This window comes from Daldinia decipiens, assembly GCF_022478715.1.
Source record: "Daldinia decipiens strain CBS 113046 unplaced genomic scaffold F4813scaffold_18, whole genome shotgun sequence".
NCBI classification, from domain to species: domain Eukaryota; kingdom Fungi; phylum Ascomycota; class Sordariomycetes; order Xylariales; family Hypoxylaceae; genus Daldinia; species Daldinia decipiens.
This window is the reverse complement of record NW_026054561.1, coordinates 215,260-239,263: the sequence shown is the minus strand read 5'-3', so window position 1 is coordinate 239,263 and position 24,004 is coordinate 215,260. Positions and strand designations below refer to the sequence as shown.

Sequence of the window (24,004 nt, the reverse complement as noted above, 5' to 3'; positions counted from 1 at the left end):
ATCCTTGAGCATCGAATCTATGCCATGGCCCATGGCCAATGGCATGTATGGATAGGTACCTACGTAGGTACCTCATAATGTAGTACCTTAGGTACCTAGGTATCTTAGGGGTATTTGGGCGAGCTACCCCACTATACCGCGTAAAGTTGTACCTGTAGCTTGTGGCCTGCTATTAAAAATTGACGACTTTACGACTTCACCCCACGTTGAAATCAATAGTTTAACCTTCCATCTAGATTTCAAGTCGAAATTGTTTACGGCATTGAAGAGTCTTTAAGAACCCCTAGTTCATTTCTTATGATTCAACCACAATACCCAAATAAATTAAGACGATATCCTCACTTTAAGCTACAATGGAGTCTTTAGAGACTATCCAGGCTCGGCATCGTAAAGAACAGCGCGAGCTGCAAGCGCGAATCACGAATAAGAAGAAGAATGCGACAAAAAAGACGCGAAAGGGTGTTAATGATGAATGTGCCGAGCTTGAGAAGCAGTTAAAAGAGAAGCAGGAACAAGAGATTGCTGTGATAAACGGAGACTCCGGCTACGAGGGACGTGCAATGGGCGAAATAGAGGAACAAGAACAACAAGAACAACAAGAAGCGTTGCAAGACCAGAATCTCAACGGAGACACGACGAATGGAATAATGAAGCAATTCAAAGATACAATCATCTCCCCGCCACCAGAATCCGACCCCGCGACACAACAGCAGCAGCCCAAGAAGCGGAACCGCCAAAAGGAGCGAATGGCGCGGAGGGCAGCAGAACAAGAAGCAGCCACCATAGCCGCCGAGCAGGAGGCAGCCAACATGACAGACCACCGGAAAATCGAGAAGACATACCTGCTCAAAGAATTCAAGGCCAACAACCTAGTCGAGAAGGAGATACAGCCAGACGGGCACTGTCTATTCTCCGCCATAGCAGACCAGCTACAAACGCGAGACATACCGCTCGGCCCGGACACCGAAACAAAAGGCAAGCCGCCGTACAGAGTAGTACGGCAGGCAGCAACGGACTACATGGAAGCGCACGCGGACGACTTCGCGCCGTTCTTGGAGGAGCCGCTGGACACGTACGTGCCGAAGATCCGGGACACGGCGGAGTGGGGAGGCCAACTCGAGTTATCGGCGTTGGCGAACGCGTACGGTGTCGAGATCAAGGTGCTGCAGGACGGGCGGACAGAGACCATCGAGCCGAGCACGGACAAGGAGGGCGCGGAGAGGCAGAGGATATGGCTGGCATATTATCGCCATGGGTACGGGCTTGGGGAGCATTATAATTCGCTGCGGAAGGTGGATTAGAATATTAAAAAAAAAGGAAAGAAAAGGAAAACATAGAAAATAATAATAAAATGGAAGAGAACTTGGGGCTCTAGACAGGTACTTGCTCCTCCTAAGAGTACGTGGCTACGGTATACATCTACATACCTTGGCATGATCGAAATTATTCGTCTTGAGGTACGTAGGCCGTACGATTTATACATATATTGTTGGCATCTACGTATAACTACTAAAAATGGTCACCGAGATTCTATTAGACTCTATACGCTATGAAATATAGGTCCAGTCTTCTCCTCGAACGCACGCCTCCGCGGAGAATGAAATGTCTTCCATCGAAAGTTTCCTAGTAACAGCTTGAACTTAGACAGCCTCTCGTCGTCGTAGGCGAATATGTCCATGCTGAATAAAGACTTGGGATGATACAATTACCAGATAGAAAGTTCTTTCACGTAGGAGGTAATGGGTAACATACCGAAACGTAGCTTAGGGGAAGATAGAATATGGTGACGATTGTGAATACTATGATGTACTGGTCCAAGACCGTCGCTCGTGATGCCTCGCGCACTGAAGTAGCACTGGAGAGCTGTGTACACAATCTTATTAGCGAACTTTAGGATATCTGGCAATTCCTGTAAATCTTCCTTGGCTAAGCATGTCCAGCGGTTGTTCGCTTTCCATGAAGAGGCGCCGGTACTCGGAGTCGCTAAGGTAAAATATGGTATAAGGTGGCATATTTGCCGTGTAGGGAGGCACTATCGCAAGAGGAAACCTCTCCTCGATGATTCTGATGTTATCTGCACTGTCTACATAGAGAGGCAAGCATGCTAGAGACGCGGGAGGGACGAAGTCTATTTTTTGGCTAAGGTTTATTGGTACTGACTGGGTAAGCACTTCTTCCCCGCCGATAGAACTTGGAAGTGGAAATGAATATGAATCCAGCTGGATGACAGCCAGACTTCGCTGGTTTGCATGAACTGCGGCCAATTAGACGTCTGGCGGCTCAGGAAGCACAATGCTTTCTTGGTTCCTAGTATCACTTGCCTAGTATCACTGGCAACACTCATCTGAGATAAGGCCAGATATATGCAAGCGAAGCTAAGAAGTCGTCGGGCGTGGATCACTTATTTTGACTTATCGAGTTAGATGTGGCTATTCGTCTGGTTTTGAAGCGGGTGGTTTACCATATTCGCCCGAAAACTTTCCCATCCCAAGGGCAAGATCGATCAACATGCAACCTATCATCGTTAGGATAGTATTCCTTGTCAGCTGTACGAGTCTTGGGGGGCTAGGGGTCAATGTCATCTGGAGTTGACGCAAAAGCGAGCGTTTCCCGCGCAGTCAGGGTTCTCGAGAAAAACGAGTGCCATATGAATCGTGACCTGACTGGTATAACAAAGCTTTCGTGAAGCCTGGGCAATTTAGGAAAATAACAGAATCTGCAAACTCATCTGTCTCGAACGGTACCCCAACTTCATCTAAGTTCCGTATCGACCTCCCTTGATATAACCAATGATTTTTAATCAGGGCCGCGACTCGAGTGAGCTTCGAGGCGAGAAGCGGTTCTCCGGCCTGGTCAATGTGTTTCCATGGAACTTCTATCATCTGTGCATCCTCACTAGGATCTTGAATTGTCAAGGTGGTTTCGCCGCAACCTTCCTGCTCCCAACCATGTGCATGGATTAGTTCGATTGGATCATATGATCCAGATAGAACATGTGGAAGGTTGTATCTTGCTAAGAATATATCACATAACCGGACCGAGTCTGGATGCAACGTATTCTGAACATTAGGTACTTATGCAGAAACGAAGGGCTGAATTTGATAGGACTTGGCTGGGAATGGTTGACATTGACATAAGAGAACGGAAACGCTAAGTTTTCTTGATTATCGTGTGTTCTATGAAGTAAAGTTAGAAGCCGATCCTGGTTTACTGCCGTTTCTGAAAATCGCTGGAGGATGCTTTCGAGATGGTGGCCTCTAACCCCTTGCTCATCGGGTGATATACATTGTGAAGAAAAACGGTCTTTGTTTGATGACTGGTTCGATGAGTTTGGCCTTTTCCTGTCAAGATTTATATGATAACGTTTGTATAGCCTAGAAGACCGACGAGTATGATTCCCTACTCGAAAGCGGTTCCGCTCCGTAGTAGATTTCGAAAGAGAATGGTCTACTGCTCGGGCGGGTGATTTGGTATTCGCAAGGTTCTGAAAGCTGCTTTAACAGGTAGCGAGGGTAAGTTGAGTAGATAATGAGGTTTCCAGGCCCTCACTTATATCATCTGCGTTGTTCGAAGTAATTGACTTATCCATAGCTGGGTTATTAATATTAAGACCTCTAATATCAGTTTGTAAAATGTAATAAAATGTAATAAAATGTAAAATTGTGTCAAATTGATAAAAGAGAGTTGCGTTTATAAACATGTCCTACTAACGCCACAGGCTCAAGAGGTTCCATTCCCGTAGGATAGGTAGGTACCTAACCTAGGTACCTAAGGTAAAGTGTGCACTGCCACATCTCTTCTCATTTGCCGAGGCGGGCCGCGCCGGGGTTAATGGGGTTAATACCTACCTAGGTACCTAGGCACTGCAGTGCAGCTGTTATCGGGGAACTAGACTTTGATCTAATCCCACTCCAGCTTCTACGATAGTATGATCAATCGATGCTACTAATGCTGTAAATTTGTATTTCTAAGCCATTTGCGGCTTCGGTCGGCATCTGGCCCTTAATAATCATTCTAGAGCCTATGTAGAGCCTAGAGCCTAGAGCCCCCCACAAAGGAGTAGACAAAGTAGGGGGGAAAAGAAAAGAGAAGAGGGAAAAAAAAACTAGTCAAGTTCATAATAAGACGATGGAACCGAAGCACTCATATATATATCTCGTCAGCTTGGTGCCAATCTGACCTCGCTTCTTTCACACTCCCACGTCTCCTACAATTTGTTACGCATCAAGGAACAAGGGATTGCCGCTAAGAGCTCTACATAGTAGATCTAGAGAAAAAAGCGTCAGTCGGACCAGTGGTATGATCCAGGAATTGCGTGCTTCGATGCGCAGTTGATAACACCGTACCACCCACCAGCTTGCATCCATATTCCCATTCGTGATTATGGCTTCGAAAGCCTGACTCTAATTCGTGGGGGTTACAATCTAAAGGAAAAGAGGGCGTATTTTATGACAGCGCTGTAAGAGCCGGCTGTCGACGCCGCTCAAAAGTCTGTCTCCTTTCACGATACGGCAAGTCCGTAATACGGAACCGTAACACGGATAGGGCAGGCGATACAACTAGAGCTTGTGGTAGAGCAAATTTGGAAGTTAAAGATTAAATACTGACGGCCCTCGGAGTTGGAGTTGTCAGTTGATTATCCACTCCTATTAAATATCTTTATCTTAAAAGTCCTGTTCTCCTCTCCAAGCAAACATCATCACTTAGCATCTCGTCGAGAAATATACCGACGTACCTATCCGAGCTCTGGAATTTATGAAAGAAGGAATACTCCTTTTATCTCACCAGGCCATATAGCTGCGAATTTTTAACGGCAAATATGGGTTTACTGTACGTGTTTCCTTGATCGATTGATACACGGGGGCCGATCTAGCGATGAGGTCATTAACATCGATTTATAGAGCTTTAGGAACGGCTCTTGATTGGCCGGACGCACAGCAGCATGCGCATCAGGTTAGGGAATGGGGAATCAAGGTAGTTCCTTATCACGGCATCCCCTGCTATTGTTCTAAAAACCGGCTGACCTATCGTAGCAACTCCTAGAGATTTGGAATAAGGCCAAGCATAAGGAACGAGATGCTATGTTGTGGGGTGATGAGGTACCGCTTGCACCATATTGCGCCACTAAGGAGGTATCTCTGTTAACGACTCCTTAGATAGAGTACTTGGTCGTAAAATACTCCAAGGATGATCCCAAGGTTCTCCTTTCGCTTCGGCAAGCCGATATTCTCAAAGCCCTGGCGGCTGATGAAGAACTCTCCGATAAAGGCGGATGCGTTCCGGCACTCCAGGAACTTGAGTCGCAGAGATCGAATCCGTTACCGGTGTTCCATCCTGAATTTGGTAGATTTATGCTTGAGGCTACTCCAGGCAAGCCATGGGGCATCGGGTTCAAGGAACTTTTGGGCGTCGAACCCGATATGAAAAACAGGTATCATTATCTTGTACTTTGCGCGTCGTGTCCTTACTCTAAGCTAACTAGATCCTAGGAGGAAGATAGCCAAAGAACACATGCAGGCTGAAGAATATCCCATTACACTCACAACATTCCCTCGCCTAGGTGTTCCGGGTGTCTTTACGGATCCTTACTACCCACCATCTGGGCCAAAACTCCGGTCACAATTTGTGCCAGACGAGATTGCTAATCCGCATATTCGGTTTCCAACGCTAGCGGCGAACATCCGCTGGAGGCGCGGGCGGAAGGTTCAGGTGAACGTTCCAGTCTTCCACGATCAAAAGACGCCAATTCCTTGGAAGGATCCTACGGTGAACTATGATCTGCACAACTGGCCAGAGGACGACGATGTGAGAAACGGTGCAGCCCCGGACAATTTTATCCACATGGATGCTATGGCATTTGGGATGGGAAGCTGCTGTTTACAGATTACGTTCCAGGCGAAGAACATCATCGAGGGTAGAAGGATGTATGACCAGCTGAGTCCAATTGGCCCCATCATGTTGGCTCTAACGGCAGCGACTCCTATTTATAAGGGGTTCCTAGCCGATACCGATGTCCGCTGGAACCAAATCAGCCGATCCGTAGATGACCGAACTCCCGAAGAACTAGGAGAGAAGGTAAGTTCACATGCAACAACTCAACCGGTTCTAAGTAACTAATTGTTGTTAAGCCCCTGAAAAACAGCCGATGGCGCATACCCAAATCGCGTTACGCATCTAACTCCACCTATATAAGCACCGATGAGCGTCTTAGACAGGAGTACTTCGATCCTAATCTTGTTATCGATGAAGATATTAAGGCAGAGCTCCTCGAAGGTGGCATGGACGATCGCCTCGCGACACATTTTGCGCACCTGTTCATCCGGGATCCCATCGTAATTTTCAGTGAAGATCTTAAAGAACTTGACTTGACAAAGGCTGATCATTTCGAGAACATCCAGAGCACTAACTGGCAACATATGCGGTTCAAGCCGCCACCACCGGGCTCTGATATCGGCTGGCGAGTTGAGTTTCGCCCAATGGAGATACAGATCACGGACTTCGAGAACGCGGCTTTTGCCGTCTTCATGGTTTTAATAACACGCGCAATTCTAAGCTTCGACTTGAACTTCTATATCCCAATCGTCAAGGTAGATGAGAATATGGAGACCGCACATGCTAAAGACGCCGTCCTGGAGAAGAAATTCTACTTCCGGAAGAATCCATTCCCAAACAGACCGGTGCGCAGCAGCGCTACGTCCCGCTCGGGTTCGCCCACGGCTAGCCGACCTCCTACACCCTTCGGGCCTGTCGAGGATGAGTATACGCTCATGACGGTCGACGAGATCATCAACGGTTCACAATCGGACAAGCACAGCTTCCCGGGTCTTATTCCCATTGTCGAGAGCTACCTTGACTCTGTGAATGTGGACGTACAGACGCGGTGCGAGCTCTCAACGTATCTCGACCTCATCCGTATGCGCGCCAGCGGTGAGCTCTGGACGGCAGCGAAGTGGATCCGGCACTTCGTAGACAAGCACTCCGGGTACAACCACGATAGCACCGTGACAGACGAAATAACCAAGAGCCTCGTAAGCGCCGTTATAGACATCGGCGGTAGAGAGCAGGAAAGCATGGGTTGGAAAGGCCTCCCAATCCCCGACGTAGAGCATCTACTCGGGCGGTTCAGAAGCAGCGGATGTGGAGGTTCATAGGTTGAGAGCCGGTCGGGTCAAGTGAGAGGTTCAGACTATATGCCAGGATGGCATGATATGAACCAGTGGCATGTCGAGGTCAAACAGGTCGACTTTGCATACCTATTTGGCCGCCATAGCGTTATGTTGTTGAGGTGCATATACGATGGATTTATTCGTTGGCTATTGGTTTGCCCGTAGATTTCCCCTAGGTATATCCTATACCAAGCATAGACAGCGACTGATTTTTAATTTATCTTGAGCAATTTGATATATTGCGGCTTTCTCGCTAAAGGAATAGTTTAGTTATCAGTTAAGTGATATTGGCTACGTCTATACACTACTTGTACGTCAGTGACCTAGGCATAGCTCAACATAGTAGAAGCAATAAAATTCACGTTATAAAGCTGGAAGGTTACCTAGGTAGGTACCTAGGCAATGTTGCCACGGCAGCAGTTCTTCCGTGATCACTGGTAGAATATTTTGAGGCACGTTCGGCTGCCTTTCAATAGGACTAGTAGGACGAAATAGTTCCTATGCTATGTCCTCGCCAAGACGACTATATACATTGCGCTACTTCCATAAAGCCATGGAAAGGGCTAGTAGTAGATCCGCGCAACTAGTTCCTTAGGGTTCTCAGGGTCGATGCAATTAACTTTGAGAATATAGCGGCAATCACCAAGTCTTCCAGGGCCCGACCTAAAGTAGCTCGTCGGCTAACTCCCTAGACCATCGCCCAAGACATCCTAAGCATTGTTAAGTAAAGGTGCTCTCTAGGATAGGGCCAAATGGAAGCATTCATGTGCTATCTACTCCAGTTTCAGTTCTCTTGCAGTCATGGAAATTCGTTGAGATATATCAATATATGTGAACACTAGTGAAGTTCATCCTAGTTAGATGTGATAGTAAGCTTATAGTCGCTTTTCAGATTAACCTTTGAACGCGAGGTGTTCATGCTGTTTAGCGAACACGCTTCTTACCAAAGTGAGCTAACTGGTTAGGACTCTACGTTTGCCAATGACAGATACTGGGGAGATCCTATAATATAAGGAAACATCAAGTGAGAGAACAGTGTGCTAGCCTCTAGCATAAGTCATAATAGCAGCTTTCTTAACTTGTGCCCTTTCTAAGGATAGGGATAGGGTCGATCCGATGCTAAGAGACTATTGCTTGGATGTGCTATCAACTAGGAGCGACCTGTCCCCTTTACCACCGGTCATTGCAGTTGAAATTTACTTCTAGCTGTAGATATATGTCTTCCTATATATAAATAGACATTGAGGCGAATGCTTCAACTGGTCTTGGTGCTAAGATAAGCCCCCCATAGAGGGACCCTTGCTGCTGTTTTAAAGCCCTTGGTCCATATTCTTTGGTCTGTGAATATGAAGGGTAGCAGTTAAGATTATACCTCTTTCGATTACTGATTATATAACCCCTTGCATTGGTATATGTAGGTATGATGAGATACTACGTCCATCTCGTGCACTGAAGGGTGGACATGCACGACTAGAATACAGACAAGTTCAGACTAAATATATTGAAAACGATGAATCAAGGAATGTTTATAATTGAGCATATCTCTACTTCAACGATGGTCCTCGTGCTAGTCTTACAAGTAGGAGTTACTTATCACAATACATGTCTACTTAGGTAGGTACTATCTGCTGTCAATTTAGCATTCCATTTCTGGCTACCTTGTTATTGATTTAGGTAGAGAAGGATAAAGCACTTTGTCGAAGCCTAGGAATATGAGAATATGCAAACCAAGTATACCTAGGCTTGAAGCTCTAGTAAACCAATATCACATATCCTTCGACCGGCTTAGGTATTATCTTTCACCCAGTAAGATAATGAGCGGTCAGCCGGGAATTATAACTACCCGGGCGGCAACTACAGCATGATTCGATATCAGTATATTGTATGTAGTTTCGTGTAGCCAGCGGGCTTGAAGTCAGATTTTAATATCGCCTCAGACTCGCCCTTTAGTCGAAACAAGATATAACTGTGTGGCGGGCATGACTTAAGCCCGAGAACCATCTGCGCCGCCGGGCCCGGACCGCTGAGCCATCTGCAAGGCCATCTTGGTTCCTTACATCGAGTCGAATATAGACTCCATATTGGACGACCGGCAAGGGGCAACTCCCGATCTCTGCGAGACGGTGCCCGAAAACTGCAGCTCGCATTTCCACTCTAGGCGACGTCTAGTCGAGAGGCTTCGCGCTCTCTATCAAGTAAAGCAGGTGGCGGCTTACATGTTGTTTCAGAAGGGCGGTTCCCTGCGTGGAAGTTTAACTGGGCCGTGTGTCTTTGATCGCGTATGACTATGCTTGTGACACGGCCGGGCCGGACCGCAAAGAGGCGAACAGGGAAAGCAAATAAAATAAAACATGTTTCTGCTCTTGATAGCTAGTTCTTACAGTATTGCTGTCTAGCTCCCCGCCTCATGAGCCGTTAGGTCTCGGTCTCGTAATGAGAGACATATCTAGGTTAGTTAAGGAAGCTGTTTCGGCTAGGAACGGATCAGATCTCGTACAAGATCTTGCAGGACGCGAGTAACGTTCGGTGTTCCCTGGCGGGACGAAATAACGTGTAAAGATTTTGAAGATCATTCCTACGTGAGTACAGTATGCATATTCCAGGTGTGACTGTTTCGTCATACGACCAACTTGGGTGATATGGCGAGATACGATGTATGCACGTTAAGGACTATTCTCTCTGGCGGTTTACTACTTAATTTATTTCTCCATGCATACCCCTAGATAGATATAACGTTACGAATCTATCAACTAACTATAACAATATAGAAGAAGGGTTATATAACGCGAGGCTACCTAGGTAATCAACCTGTCAACAATTCGCGGCTATTGACGAGTAACATAATATACTCTAGACTCGTCTTGTTTTCATGCGCAAACATGCTGAGCATATGTCGTGAATCCCTAATATTCGACTCGATGCCTTATGCTGCGACAGGAGCATGTTACTGGCGTAAGTAATACAGGTTTCACCCTTCCGTCAAGGTCCTAAGATCGATGAGACATCAAGGAAATCTCAGCCCATACGCCTAGATACAAGTTCGTATTGACAGAGATGGGCACCCAACGACGCATGCGTACCGGTTACCGACTTTGTCACGACGATCAACCCCTTGACCTTGAAGAGCCCCACTACGCAGCTTTCTCTCTTGGGCTGGTTTGGTGACTTTTAGTGTTGAGTTGGATCTCAAACTCAAATGCGATCACCCGATATTGAGTCTGCTAGTGACCGCAGCTCGACAGGAAAGCAGGCATCGTGGTTTGATGAGAAAGCACTATCTATGCATGTAAGTCGAATTACCTCGCTCGGATCGAAAGTATCATGTTTGAAAAACACTCACCTACTTTTCCAAATACACCCCTGAGGGTATGTAAGTGGTTTCAGGCAACTACATACCTAAGGTACCTGGCTGCCTGGGTATGTAAAAATTTTATTCGCCCAACCCCGTAGGGAATAGTATGTCTAGTTCTGGGCAAAGACCATCGTGATTCATTTTAGTGCGTAGCCATCCAATAGGGAAGAATCGAAATTGGGTACTGAAATCGGCTATCTTGAAATCCCTAACGGAGATGATAATAGGTACCTAATTATAATCTAGTACTCGATTGTACAAGTGCCGGGCATGAATACGAAAGGGTAAGGTTGTTTGCAGTAGCGTTACCAGCCTGTCAAAAGATGGCTTGGCGCTAGGCAGTGACAGTATGTAATTCCCATTACTCGCGACGGTTACGAGGTGGATCTGGCTTTGCTTGGCGGAGCCAATATCTGACAACGCAGAGATCATACTAGAAAGGTAACTAGTACGAATAAGGTGCACGGCTGTCGACATCAGGTAGGCTATTTACCTGGGTACATGGTTGTAAACAAGCATTCCGGAGATATGTCCGCCACATCACCCGGCATGGCGGGCGGAACATACGGAAGGATGAAAAGGAGCCACCGGCGTGCAACTACGGAACATCGGATTGAAAGCTAATAGCGGGCTGCATCTCAGATGGATGTAAGCATGCGGCGCAGTGCAGAAGAATATTCTGTCCATTGATGACCATTGATGACCATTGATGACCATTGATATTCAACCCCCCGCCGGCAAGTCCGAAGTAGAAAAGCCGTGGACGTCATTGGCGAGATGGGGGATGGGAGAGGCGAGATGGGTTAAGGAAGAAAAGTTTGGGACAGACCTTTTTTTTTGGTGGGTAGGATTGGTAAGATTAGATCACGGGAACATCGATATGCTAGGTACCTAGGTACATACGTACATAATGGAAGGGATCTTAGATGAGCTCAAATTGGATTAGGTTGTATCGAATTGGATTGGTAGATTAGGTTGGAGAAAACCCAAGAATGGGGGGGGAAAAGGGATGGCTGTATCGTGTACCGATACTTATCTCCTGCCTGAGGAGGTACCTAACAATGCAAGATGGAGAGTGGGGTTGATCTGGGATCTGGAAGGGATCTCGATTGGCAGAAATGGATGACTTGCTAAGCCACGTGGTGGCAAAGTACAGGTACTTAGCCATCATGTACCGCTAAAGGTGCTATAAGTCTATAATATACCGAATGTTCCATATTATACCTTCCATCTCTTTAGGTCCTATGGGTACTATATCATATATACTGCATACATATATACTTATACCTACCTATATCTGTACCCGGGTAGGTATAATTCTATTCAACCAAGTTCCAACATGCACACATCTAGCGAGTAACAAGACGCAGCCCTAAAGTCATATTTCGTGACTCGCATATCTACCACAAGAAGCCCAAAGATGGTTATAAACAAACATAAAGGTAACTCCTCTTGCATGAGCTAAGAAGGACATAAAGGAAGTTCGAAGCGAGCCGAATGCATAGTACGTGTACGCCCTACCCATCATAATAAATCTCATAATAAATTTAGGTTAACTATCACATATTATATTAATACTCGGGGCGGTAGAGGCCTAAGGGGTTAGTTCCATGAAATTTGACACTAACATCTACCCAAGTAGCTGCGTATGTCTCTTTTTTAGTTCGGCTCCCTGAAGTTAGCTCAAAGCCCCCCCGTTCGTGTCATGTTCAATATAGGATAAGATCGTCGCTAATTGATCAAAGAGTAAGTCAAGGATCGAGCCATGTCTTAGATTTGTACGAGGTGGGGTGTGTAAAAGGAGGGACTTATAAGAGACAAGGTAATATAAACAGGTCCAGACATTCTAAAAGGGACATCATGCAGGGAGATAGTTGGGAAGGGAATACGTGTATAGCGTATAGGATAGGGGCATAACAAGAGGGCTAGGCAGGTGGAAGCAAACCGATAAGTAATTAAATATAATACACGATGGATATTGAAAGGAAAGGTGAATTATGCATAGTTGACAAGTTGACTACCCTAGGTTAGTTGACTACCGAAATCTAATCTTAAGATAGACACTGACATCTGACATCTGGCATCCCGTAAGTCATGATCTAAACTTAAACCTTCCCCGCGAAGTATCTGTCGAAAAGACAAGATAAGCTTACTCCGACTACCTTAAAACACCAGACGAATATTTACGCGTGTCAAGCTGTCGTAGAAGGAAAAAGCAATAAGGTTGAGTTTCAGGCCGGACGGAGTCCTGACAGGAACCTAACCCTGTTATCCAACCGGGAAAGACAGATAGATCTAAGACCGAAATTGCTTGACAGCCTGTAGAATAACGTCGAGATAAGGATAACCACGTGAAGCAGCCAGCTTCGGCGAATTCTAATCTTCTATGAACAACTATTGTGTATAGGAGATCGTAACAAGCCACGTAACGCTGATTCATTCATTCATTCATATCAAGGAACCACCCGGCTCTTGGTCTATGCCATACTTACACATCTTACACATCTTACACATCTTACACATCTTACACATCTTACTTATTCCTAACGAAGAGAGAATACATACATATCATATATGATACAGTTGGGTACATTAGAGTGTGTGATTTGGGAGGGAGGGAGGGAAGAGATCGCATACCGCTTGCAGGTCCTGGCCGATCTCGAGATGTATGTAACCCCTGCGGCGGAGACAGACGCACAAAGCAATCCGTGCCAACGCCTCTTGTGCGCCTCTACAAAGCTATGTACTATGTAGAGCGACCAGACCAGTCCCGACGTTACATCAGACCTATTTTGAGATGGATGACAAGAAGTGCGGCTTAACGCACGGGGAGAAAATATTGGAGGGTGTGCCATGCGACCTGCCGCCCACCGGCAAGAGAGGGCGAGTATGTACATATGTACATAGTACCTAATGTATGTACTTCGTAGCTTAGTAGACTGTACCCGTCCTGTACGTACTTTCGTCCCTGTTCCTTAGAAACAACACGTCATGACGGGGCAGAGTGGAATACATAGAGGATAATGGTTCTCGGCGTGGGAGTCGACAAAACACTACCTCTTCATTCCGGCCACACCCCCCCCCCTTTTTTTTTTTTTTCTACCTTTAGAGGCTACGATCCTCCATCGGGATGTTTGACAGATAAGATCTAGTTTGGGGGGACTGTGCAGATCCCGCCTGGCCTGCATCGCGGCGAACTTGATTTCATGCAGCCCCCTCTCTAGCGCATCCGGGGAACACATGTGGAACGGATAGGTACCTAGCGTAGGTAGGGAGGGACGATGATGACCTGTCACCTCCGTCTACTATCTACTGATTGTTGGCCAAGCCCCTATTGCTCTCTCGCGCGTCTCCGTAGAGTCCCATTCCGTCTTCGCGCATTTAATGCATTAGGAGCGAAGCGGGACGGAATGCAATCACCCTCACGTACATACATATATATTTACGTACTTACATAGGTAGCTTACATACCTATCTTAACATATATACGTATATACGTATAAGCTATAATATGCTACCTATGCCATGCCAACCACCGGCAGGCCAGAGAAAGGAAGGGGGGGGGGGGGTTAGGCATATTGCGTCGAGGCGATGACGTGCAGAGGGCGACAGCGTCTCGTTGCAGCCACGTAGGGGAACGGTCGAGCATCCGGTAGTATTATATATATGAGCCTCAGGCTCCACAACCTTAGCTGGCGTAGGAATCACAGCTGAGCAACTGCGGGCCAAGACTATTTCTTCGCTAGTTGCTATAGTTTCGTTTTCCTGCCGTGACGCCAATTGTAGTGGGTTCGTGGATGACTAGTTCGACGGGGCGAATGGGCTTCATTCGCGTTTTCGTCCCGATCCTGTAGGTAGGCTTGCGACACAGTTGTCCCATGAGAAGGCTTGACGGCTTGACGGCTTGACGGCTTGACGGCTTTTTAGTTTTCTTTGGCTGGCCTACGCGCGATCGTGTCCATATTGGGGGGGACCCGTCGTGGAAATGGTTAGCTGACGACTTGAATACATAGAGCAGAGCTGTAGCAAAGTAGACCTGCCTCGATGGAATATCATCTCGCGTTGATTCACAAGATCCTTGCCCGTTCATTTTTTACACATACCTTGGCTTATATATAATATCTCTGTATATCTTCATGCGGGTATGATCGTGCCAGCCGCACGCGTAGACGCATTAGCCAGTAGGCAAAGGACCCTTAGGTCTCAGATCCGTGTCTCACAAACTTACCTACTTACCTACCAGGCAGCTTCTAATTTGGAATTATCCTAGTGTTAGGAATTTTAATAGTTAAGGTAATAGGTTAAGGGGTAGTTATTTAAGGTAAAGTCACCGGGGTTTCTACTAGAAACCAGCCATAACTTCTCATTTTGTCCGGACCTGTATCTTTAGTTAAGCTCCTTGGTTAAACATACCGGCATACGCATGTAGCGACATCGGTTTAACGGTTCGAAGCGCATGTTATCAATCTGACAGGTCATGTCGCACGACATCTGTGAAAAGGTCCCCTTCCCGCTGTATGGGTACTTAGTAGCTGCAATCGCTTAGAGCGCCTCATCCAGATACATTCTTCTACTTCGTACTATATTACCACGCATTACACATAATAAGTACCTAAGTACCTTAGGAGTTACAGGAAGAGGGGAGGAGGCTGGAAGATGATGATGCTAAGAGGTATTTACCAATGAGTAAACGTATCAGAGCTACCGGATATAGTAGGATTAAGAGTGAGATAGACTGAGTATATGGATACTTGTCATACGATTGCCTGCGTCGCGTACTACGTACAACAGGAGATTAGAAGGGCGCATAAGGAAAAGAAGGAGCGAGTTCTTTTCTGACTGCTTTGATATCTATCTATCGTGTTGCGATTATGCGTGGCGTTCTCTTGAAGCATTTAGCTGAGTAGCTGTATTCGATCACGGCAACCCTGATATCAAAGTGTTGGTAGGTACGTATGATAAAGCAATAACAAGATAATAACTATGAAATCAATGGTGTTGAGACGGTGTATTATAGATGTCTAAGGAGGAAAGAATCTATCTAAGGGTGGCCAGCGGGATGATATCCTTTTATATCCGTAATTGTGGATACGCTGTTCCTTTCTCCAGTATCGGCGACAAGGCACCTTATCTCCGATAAGGTACCTACGTATCGTCATCATACAACCATCACAAAGGTTATGATATTAACGTCTATATTTATACTAAGATTCTAGTAGAAATCCTATCAGGAATGCTACTAACGAGCTGAGTCTAGGCAACGTCGATATTGTGGTACGACAGAGAGGTTAATAAGTTGGATCTTATTTACCAGACCAAAAGAGGACTCGCGTCACTATCTCTGAATATAAAGAGGGAAAATCGTCTCCCTGTCTATCACCACATAACGGGTCGCGTTTTTTTCTTTTTGGTTTGCCCGTGCCATCTCTCGGCTCATCGTACTTGCGCTGTTAAGATGCTAAATGTAACCTCCCATATATGTAACTCCACCAAGCCATTTCACCAGTGTCTGGATTTCATAAACCCACCCAGAACATCAAATTGAGAAACAGCCAGACGCCAAACGATGCCCTGACGTGACCTCCCAAGTTCCTCTGCCCAGATGAGGGTATATACAACGAAAGTGACAGTAGCAACAACAGAACTGACTGAAAAGCGTAGCTCCGAATCGGGTATAATAATTAACACGTTATATGTTCCGGAGTAGGATACAAGTGCGATATTTGCTGATAGCTGTATGGCAAATCTCGGAAGATCGAGAAGATGTCGATGAAATTATTCACTGGTGATGTTCCAGAATAATAACCACACATCGCCTTTGCCCTGCCCCTGAGAGGCTGGGACATTGAATTACTGTAATACTACAGCTTTGGATTATTTGGATCAAAATCCGGCTGCTAAACTTAAACGCGCTCTTCCACAGTTTTGGGTCGAATAGAGCGTTGCTCCATCTGGCGTTTCCTTTCGAGTTTAGCATAGTGAAGTCCGCATGCATTGCACAATGTTCTTGCACCGTCGGGTCCTCGTCGCCATTCTGGAGTATCAATTCTGTTGCAGCTATGACACCGACCAGGGGGTGCCGCGCGCTATGACATGGTGAGCAAGTTTAAATATTAATTATGAGATAGAACGACTTACGCCTCGTCGCTTTTTGACCTCGCTAAGCCCGTATGGTTGTTTCATGCCATCGCCATACATGCTTATATCATCATCCCCTTCGTACGGCCCCTTACCGCGACCTTCCCGGGCCTTTTCAGTCGCTAAACTATGTTGTACTATTTCTCGGAGGTTTTCGAGGGAACGCTTAATGAATTCTACATTTCCGAGCATGCTTGAAACCTCCTGGTCACTTGGCAAGCGCTCTGGGATGGGCTGTCCGCCGTGTTGCTCCGAGGCAATCTTACTATACGCCTCAGCAAAATTGCAGACCGTTCTTGACGTCCACACCAACTGCTGTATCCGTCAGCTACGACACAATGTGAAATCCAAAGGCGAAAAACTGACCTTATTTAAACAATCCTGGTAGCCCCATGACTCAAAATGCCGATTCAGAGTAGCAGAATCATAACGGCTTCTATGCATCCCATACTCTTCGTCGCTGTGTAGAGGTGGCCGTGATTGATCGTAGGGCGGTAGGGAAGGACCAAGATGATGCGGAGAGATTGGCGCTCCAGGTAGTGGATATTGACCTGGCGGGTATGGAATCTGAGGTGGAGGGTTCGCATGAGAATTTGATACCGATTCTGGCGGCTTAGCAGGATCGCGCTGCTCCTGGAACGCATATGTTGAATTCGGAGGCCCAGGAGGGCCTGGCGGTGGCCCGATATCTGATCGCTGGGAATAACGGAAGAATTTATCTTCATGTGCTGGCGGAACTGACCGCGATTCTGGCGGCGGCTCAGCTCTTAAGGGGGGAGGAAGACTGTGAGCACCGGCCAAGGTTGTAGGAGTCGGCGAATAATGACTTGGCTTGGCCCCCGAGAAAACTTCTGATATAGACGGGAGGGATTGCCGTTGGGCGGGTTCCACCTCGTTCGGCGTTCTCCTACTCTCCCCAGGCGAAATCATGCCAGGCATCGGTGGCGGTGGTTGTTGATGATAAGCAGGTGGAAACGGAGGCTTATGAGGATGGTATACGGGAGCTGGATTCATTAAAGCGGTGGCTGCCATCATCGGCACTTCGCGATGCCGCTCTGCTGGTTCCGGGAGTCGCTGGCTATACGTATCAAGTCTGCTAGCGGAGGTAAAACCACTGATATGAATATATTGATCAACTTGAGTTCGACGAAACGATGCCGGGCGCACTAGAGCGAGTAGCTCCAGATAAGAACGGACCTTTGCCTAGTGCCAGATTCACCCGCTTCCATAGCGGGACTACTACCAATGGCGGTGCCAAAATATCCAACAGATCAGCTAGGACGGCTTATGCATCTAAGCTGGCCGGGGCACTCGCGGGTGCGAAGCAAGCAACCCTAATAGCAACCCTACGGTTGAACCTTCCGATGTCTCAAGAGCTGTGTGGATGCGAAACTAGAAAGAGGACAAAGTCGATTCGGGGTGGTTTCCGTGACACGAGTTACCCAAGCTGAGTCGATCCGAGTTCACGGCAAGCCTGAAGGAATACTCTCTAGAATGATACGAATATACGGAATAGCAGCGCAAATATGTTTTCACTAGGTATCTTTAGATCCCGTTTAGTCAGAAAGGCTCAAGTGTAAGACAAATGTAGCGGGGTGGGAAGAGTGATTATAATGGTGTACGTCTTTCATCTTAGACGTCAAGACAGGAACGTCTGGAATAAACACGACACTAAGTCGAATCACCACGAATAGTGGCGGCACGACTTTCGCCCAAAAGACATTCTTAGAAACAACTCTTACCTTAGCCACTAAGTGGGTCTGGAATATAGCCCGAGGACGATAGGTATTCTGCTCTTGGTCTCCGAATACGTGTATCGCTGTGGACGTCTCGCTAATATACTCCGTCTCAGATTCCCGAGTAGTTGATGTTGCTTCTGGAAGGGTGTCCTCCTCTTAGCTAGTTTAAAAGATATCGAATGTTACAGAGCTTCCGGAATACTGTATCGTACAGACAATAGAACAGATGGGTAAAGTATCCAGCAGGATTAGAGATGACGTCTATGGTAGGACGCGGCAAGCGAACCAAGATTTCAGAGTGTCGATATCTTCGGGGTTACTTAAACCTCGTGACAATCGAATGGGGAGGAAGAGGAAGGGAAGAAAGAGGTTCGAAAGTAATGACGAAAACGCAGGCGACGTGTTGCAGGTATTAAGAGAGTTCAGGTTCAGAGAAATAAGCACAGCAGATTAGAGCGAGATGTATGCTACTACGGTATGATGTACCATACCAGCATACATATGTAGATGGGCAAATAAACTACCTACATAGGTATGCGTAACTAATAAGGAACAACCCAGGACACCCCTACCTGGCCATTCACTAGGTACCTAGAGGTAGGTATGTACGGTATGTACATAGTATCATCTGTACACTACGTGCAGCAACCACAGTATGGTACGGAGACTTCTACCTTGGGTCGCTTGAAGTGGGGGAGACGGGGGCACGAAATATGTAGCCAGGACAAGGGTAAGAATCTACAAGTCAGGGTTTCGCAGCCAGTCAGTTGGTACGGCGGACCTTCGCTTCTGTCAGAATCCTAGAGGTTAGGGAGCAGAGATTGCCTGAGATTCTGAGCCACTCTGCCACTCTGCTACTCCCTTCCCCACCTTCGACTCTGAACCTTTAGCATGGCAGCCAAAAGCTCGCATGTTCATCGAAAAAGTGCTGTGTCTGCAGAGATAGGCGTGGGTGCAATCTGGCAATGCCCGGGTAAGAAGGGACATGAAAGGATAGAACGACTACCTACGTTCAGATGCGAGCAAGGTTCACTACCGTAGTGTAGTGATATGGCTGTATGGTCGGTCGGCTATGATGAGCTAGGAATAGCTAGATGACGATCTTTTGTTTCTCAAACATTACGGTACCTAGCCCCAGTTGTATGGGACTTGTGGGCGAATCTGAATGTGAACGGATCGCTCCCGACGGCCCAAGTCGTAGGGACCAATACAATATAGGTATAGCACCTGGCTTGCGTAGGAATAGCGAGTCCCGAAACCTGTCAGGTCACGCCATTATCCTCACAGCGAAATAAGGTGGCACCACTTTTTAGCAATCCAGGGCTGCGTTAGACGGGTTAGACGGGTTAGACGGTGAAGGTTACAGGGCTCTTTGGTGGCGATGGGTCCCATCGACTAGTATCTCTTAACAACCTTTTGGCAGCTCAGATCGAAGATGAGATGGCGGTAGGCCCTAGAAAGATGACCAGGGGAGGGGTTCCGCAAAGGGAGTGTGCCTGATTGGGGAAGATGGGTATGATTCGGTACGCCTAAGGATCCCGACCTTCATGACGATCTCTCGGTGACAATCCGTAATCCAAGAAGGATGCGGATATTTTAGAGGAGTATGTAATGGCACCAACTGGAGATATGATACCATACATGTAGTATGTGAAATGTAGACAATTCGGAATCTGCTGATAATCTAACTTACCTCATACATCAAATGCAGTATTTCGAGTCGAACAACTTTGTTTTTGGGCGACGAAGGACCTGCGAGTACCCTATTGACCCTATTGACCTAATAGATACAACGTCCTAAAGGCAGCTGCAGGCGGTTATCATTGCTTGTTCGGCGAAGAAGAAGAAAAGTTTTGTAAGATTCGAAGACATGGGGTGTGGACATGGGGATGGGGATGGAAAGACGGGGTTTACGAAGAAAGCATGGCGACTGAGCATAGCAGTCGTCTACTGTTGCATGGGCTGAAGTTACCTATTATTACCATTATTACATACTACCTTAGGTACCTAACCTAACCTAACCTAACTTACCTTATTAGGTACATAGGTACATGTAGGTAGGCAGGTACATAATCCAGGTGTACAAAGATGCAGGTATAGGTACGTTATGTAGATACATTAAGATACCTTAGCCACATGTATTCCGTAGATGGATATCCAGATGGATCTCTATTGTAAATGTGGGTCATATGGGTTGTTCCTTCGCATGGGTTTAGCTGTCCACTGCAGCCCGTCGAAATCTACGCTATATGTACCCTTTACTTTAGTCTGGTGGAGAAGGTTCAATGACAGGAACCAGGTATGGCCTTGCTGCAAGATGCCGAAAGTGCATATACACTTGGAGTACTGCTCGATCCCTTTGAGGCTGCACCTGAGTTTTTTCTTCTTCTTTTCTGCCTACGTGTAATATATTACCTCCATGCATGCAAGTATTTAAGACGCATCTAAGTTTACATATATACCTACGTCCTACATATGTATGTTCTTAACTTAGCCTGTCATGTGTTTCTTTATGCGTTTCTCGACGAATCTATTTTCTTATGTCCATTTTATTACCGCTATCAATCGCGATTATCTCTTGAGTTATTACATAGTAATATAAAAATAATGTAGTTACATTATACTATTAAACCCGAAATGCCCGACACCGCACGTTAAAAGATTCTAGATTAAACACGTATTTATTTATTTTATATGTTACAACTACATTTGCTTATGAAAGAGCATTCAACTTGCGGTAATTAAGAGTTAGGTTGCAGCCGGGCATATGATATTTATAACGTAAAGGTAGAACCCCGTGTACCGTATAAATATATTTCATCTGGTTGAGATGAAGCCTTACCGGAATGCTTTGTGGGTAGGACAATAAGTCTTCGAGCATATTCTCTTTTAAACACATTCGTGAGAAACAATCCAAGGTGATAAGGTTCGCTGAGAAAAATCCCCGCGGTGTATATGGGCAAGATTAAAATCAGATCAGATCAGATAAATCGTAGATTGCGATAACGTTTACGTAGTAAAAATGTATGCTAGGTACATGTATTTAAGATGCTTCCAACATGCATACATATTTAGGTACCTATGTATCTAAGTATATATAACATGGTACTTGCCCAGGTGGACATTGAGGTTGACAACCCGTGTTGCCCGCTAAATCCTGCCTTTTTTTTCTGTTCATTTTTTGAGACAAAAGACGCATATTGAATATGCAACCGTTAGAGTCGTGAATACATATCGGAAAATACATATAAAAGGTAATAGGATAGGTACGTACCTCCGGTAGCATACCTACATGTAAGAGGTACCTAATGTAATTAACTCGGTATAACAACCTATTCAAATATACCTTTTGCATTCAACATGTACTTGCGCGCCATATACATATCGCAATATATTTAACTTGCCTTAGGTAATCTTCCACTCCAGCCTTTTTTCTTCTTCTTATTACCTAACTCATACCAACCAACCATCGATGTTGTTGCCGATAAAAACCAACGTTATCTTGCTGCGAATACATGATGATAAACATATGATAATGAATTGGGTACCTAAGGTATCTCTTGCTGCTGTTGTTATCAGCCAATCCAAGATCACCATTCAATCCCGGGGTTTCGGTCAGATTTGGAGAACCATGTGGACGAATGGTTCGACTACGGTTAGCGTGCAATTAATCGATCAGGACTTGTTCTCGGCTAGATTGCCTGCGCCCCCATGCTACTAAACATAATTCTTTTTCTTTTTCGGAGATCTCGCATCCAGATTGGCTTGTTTCGACAGATTAGCGACCGGTACGCTGAAAGGTAACTTGATGAGTTGAACCGCCCAGCTGGAATCAGTAACGGATATTTAGAAGACTTGAGCATGTATAACACATCCATTAAGACGGCTTGGATGTGCTTCTCTACTTAGGTAGGTAGGTAGACGTGTCCGTCTGTACGCTGTCGAACGAGCATATTACCGCATAGGCTATCGACCCCGGAAAATTGCGTCGAGTTGGAAACATAACAAAAGTACAAGTCAATTCCCGGGGTCTTGGTCCTGCATCTCTCCAGTCGAGTCGAGACTTATCATCAAAACCCTCTAACCTAGACTCAATAAAGCTAAACTGCAAACGATTCATGTTTAGTCATAACATTTCTCTAATACCTATCTCCTAGGCTTAGACCGAGACACTTCTTTCGGATACTTTTAAACAAATATGTGCAATGATTACGAGTTTTCGCATCACAATGCGTAATTTGCCGGCGTTACACACGACTACGATACGTCCCAATTTACATGCTACTTGGACCAAATTGCTATGCGTATAATACCCCCCGGACAGGCAAATCACACTCGCGTGTGCGTTTTTCTTGTTAGGTTTCGATCAGATTGCGGCAGGCTGCATTCAACTGATCTTGCACGCAAAACTGCCGGGCCACAATGTACAGTGACTAACTCTTCACGGAATATATCGTACCAGAAAGACCTAGCCTCGCAGGGCGAAGATCCGATCTTCGTGGCGGTACAAGTATGGTACAGCGAAACCATCCAACAAGCTCTTAGCGTTGTACGCCGAAGGAATACCCTTACTGGTTTATGCCCAGGTGTATACTTCCCAGGTGTGTACCTAAGTTAGGTTGAGCGAAATATGGAGCAATACGACTACGACTCGACCCGTGTTGTATCATCCTGCATCTCGGATTCTTCCCCTGAGGAAATGTGCATAACTCGCAAACTCCTATCCTAACTAGGTGCAAGGGGGAGGAGGCTTAGATTACTTAGAGCGTAGATTGGTTTCGGTGCCCAGAGATGCCATGCCCCCGATGGGCTGTCAGTGATAGGTTCTGCCCAGCCGGACTGTCAGACTGTTATACAGTATTGTGCTTGTAAATCAAACGAAGGACGATCTTTAAGGGATCATTCAACTGGTAGTTAAGTTACTCTTGCGTCATAACACTGACCTCAGTGTCTCGTTGTCTTTTGATGGTGCGCGTGACGTTAAACATATCAACACGAGGTCCGGACGCAATGGAAAAAGCACAGGGCATGTGTTTACGACTTCGTGTAACGTTTATGCTGGTAAATAAACCCTCCTGGAGGCGGGAACACGTAATAAGTCACAAATACTATCTTAAAAGACGCTGGTGCGATCTAGAGAAACTTTCGGGTATATTTAAAAAGGGAGAAAAATCCAGATCGATGAATCGAGACCAGATTTGTGACCACCGACAGGGAACACCCCTCTTCAGCTACGCGTCCGTTCCATACATTAACGACCTTCTTACATAAAAAAAGACATTATCGATGTGATACTAATTTAGACTCTTCTGTCAGCACCATATCTCACGCATCTATTAATGTATATATTTTTAATATATACTCCCTACCCCCTACTCCCTCCCTACTCATATGTCCAGCAACGACGAAAGGTCTATCCAGTCCATTCTTTCCACACCAATGCACAAAAGCGTATTCATTCGGGAACCCCGTATGGTATGTACGAGTTGCACGTGGATGCCGCCAAGCTAAGATCGCTAGCTCAACCAGTTGTCCATATGTATTTGAGGGCTGGACTGAGCAGCCTGGACAGGATAGGCGTTGCCATTGCCTAGCTACCTCCACTTAAG

The 24,004-nt window shown here is 46.1% G+C and overlaps 3 protein-coding genes across 3 annotated transcripts; 2 read left to right on the top strand and 1 right to left on the bottom strand.

Moving 5' to 3' along the window:
* The first annotated feature begins 207 nt into the window (after positions 1 to 207).
* On the top strand, positions 208 to 1,926 carry F4813DRAFT_83673 (cysteine proteinase). Its single transcript, XM_049248946.1, has one exon. It carries the CDS (start codon positions 354 to 356, stop codon positions 1,299 to 1,301), a length of 948 nt encoding a protein of 315 aa, XP_049099201.1. The 5' UTR covers positions 208 to 353; the 3' UTR covers positions 1,302 to 1,926.
* A 2,893-nt stretch (positions 1,927 to 4,819) lies between these two features.
* F4813DRAFT_389820 (GCS-domain-containing protein) lies at positions 4,820 to 7,151 on the top strand (the record flags this gene model as incomplete). The annotated part of the gene is made up of 6 exons (XM_049246911.1): positions 4,820 to 4,830; positions 4,902 to 4,974; positions 5,034 to 5,099; positions 5,157 to 5,431; positions 5,490 to 6,075; positions 6,129 to 7,151. 6 exons carry the CDS (start codon positions 4,820 to 4,822, stop codon positions 7,149 to 7,151), a joined length of 2,034 nt encoding a protein of 677 aa, XP_049099200.1.
* Positions 7,152 to 16,421: 9,270 nt separating this feature from the next.
* Positions 16,422 to 17,885, bottom strand: F4813DRAFT_389819 (uncharacterized protein; the record flags this gene model as incomplete). Its single annotated transcript, XM_049246910.1, has 4 exons — positions 16,422 to 16,604; positions 16,657 to 16,968; positions 17,023 to 17,770; positions 17,854 to 17,885. The coding sequence occupies 4 exons, from the start codon at positions 17,883 to 17,885 to the stop codon at positions 16,422 to 16,424; spliced, it is 1,275 nt and encodes a 424-aa protein (XP_049099199.1).
* Positions 17,886 to 24,004: the final 6,119 nt, after the last annotated feature.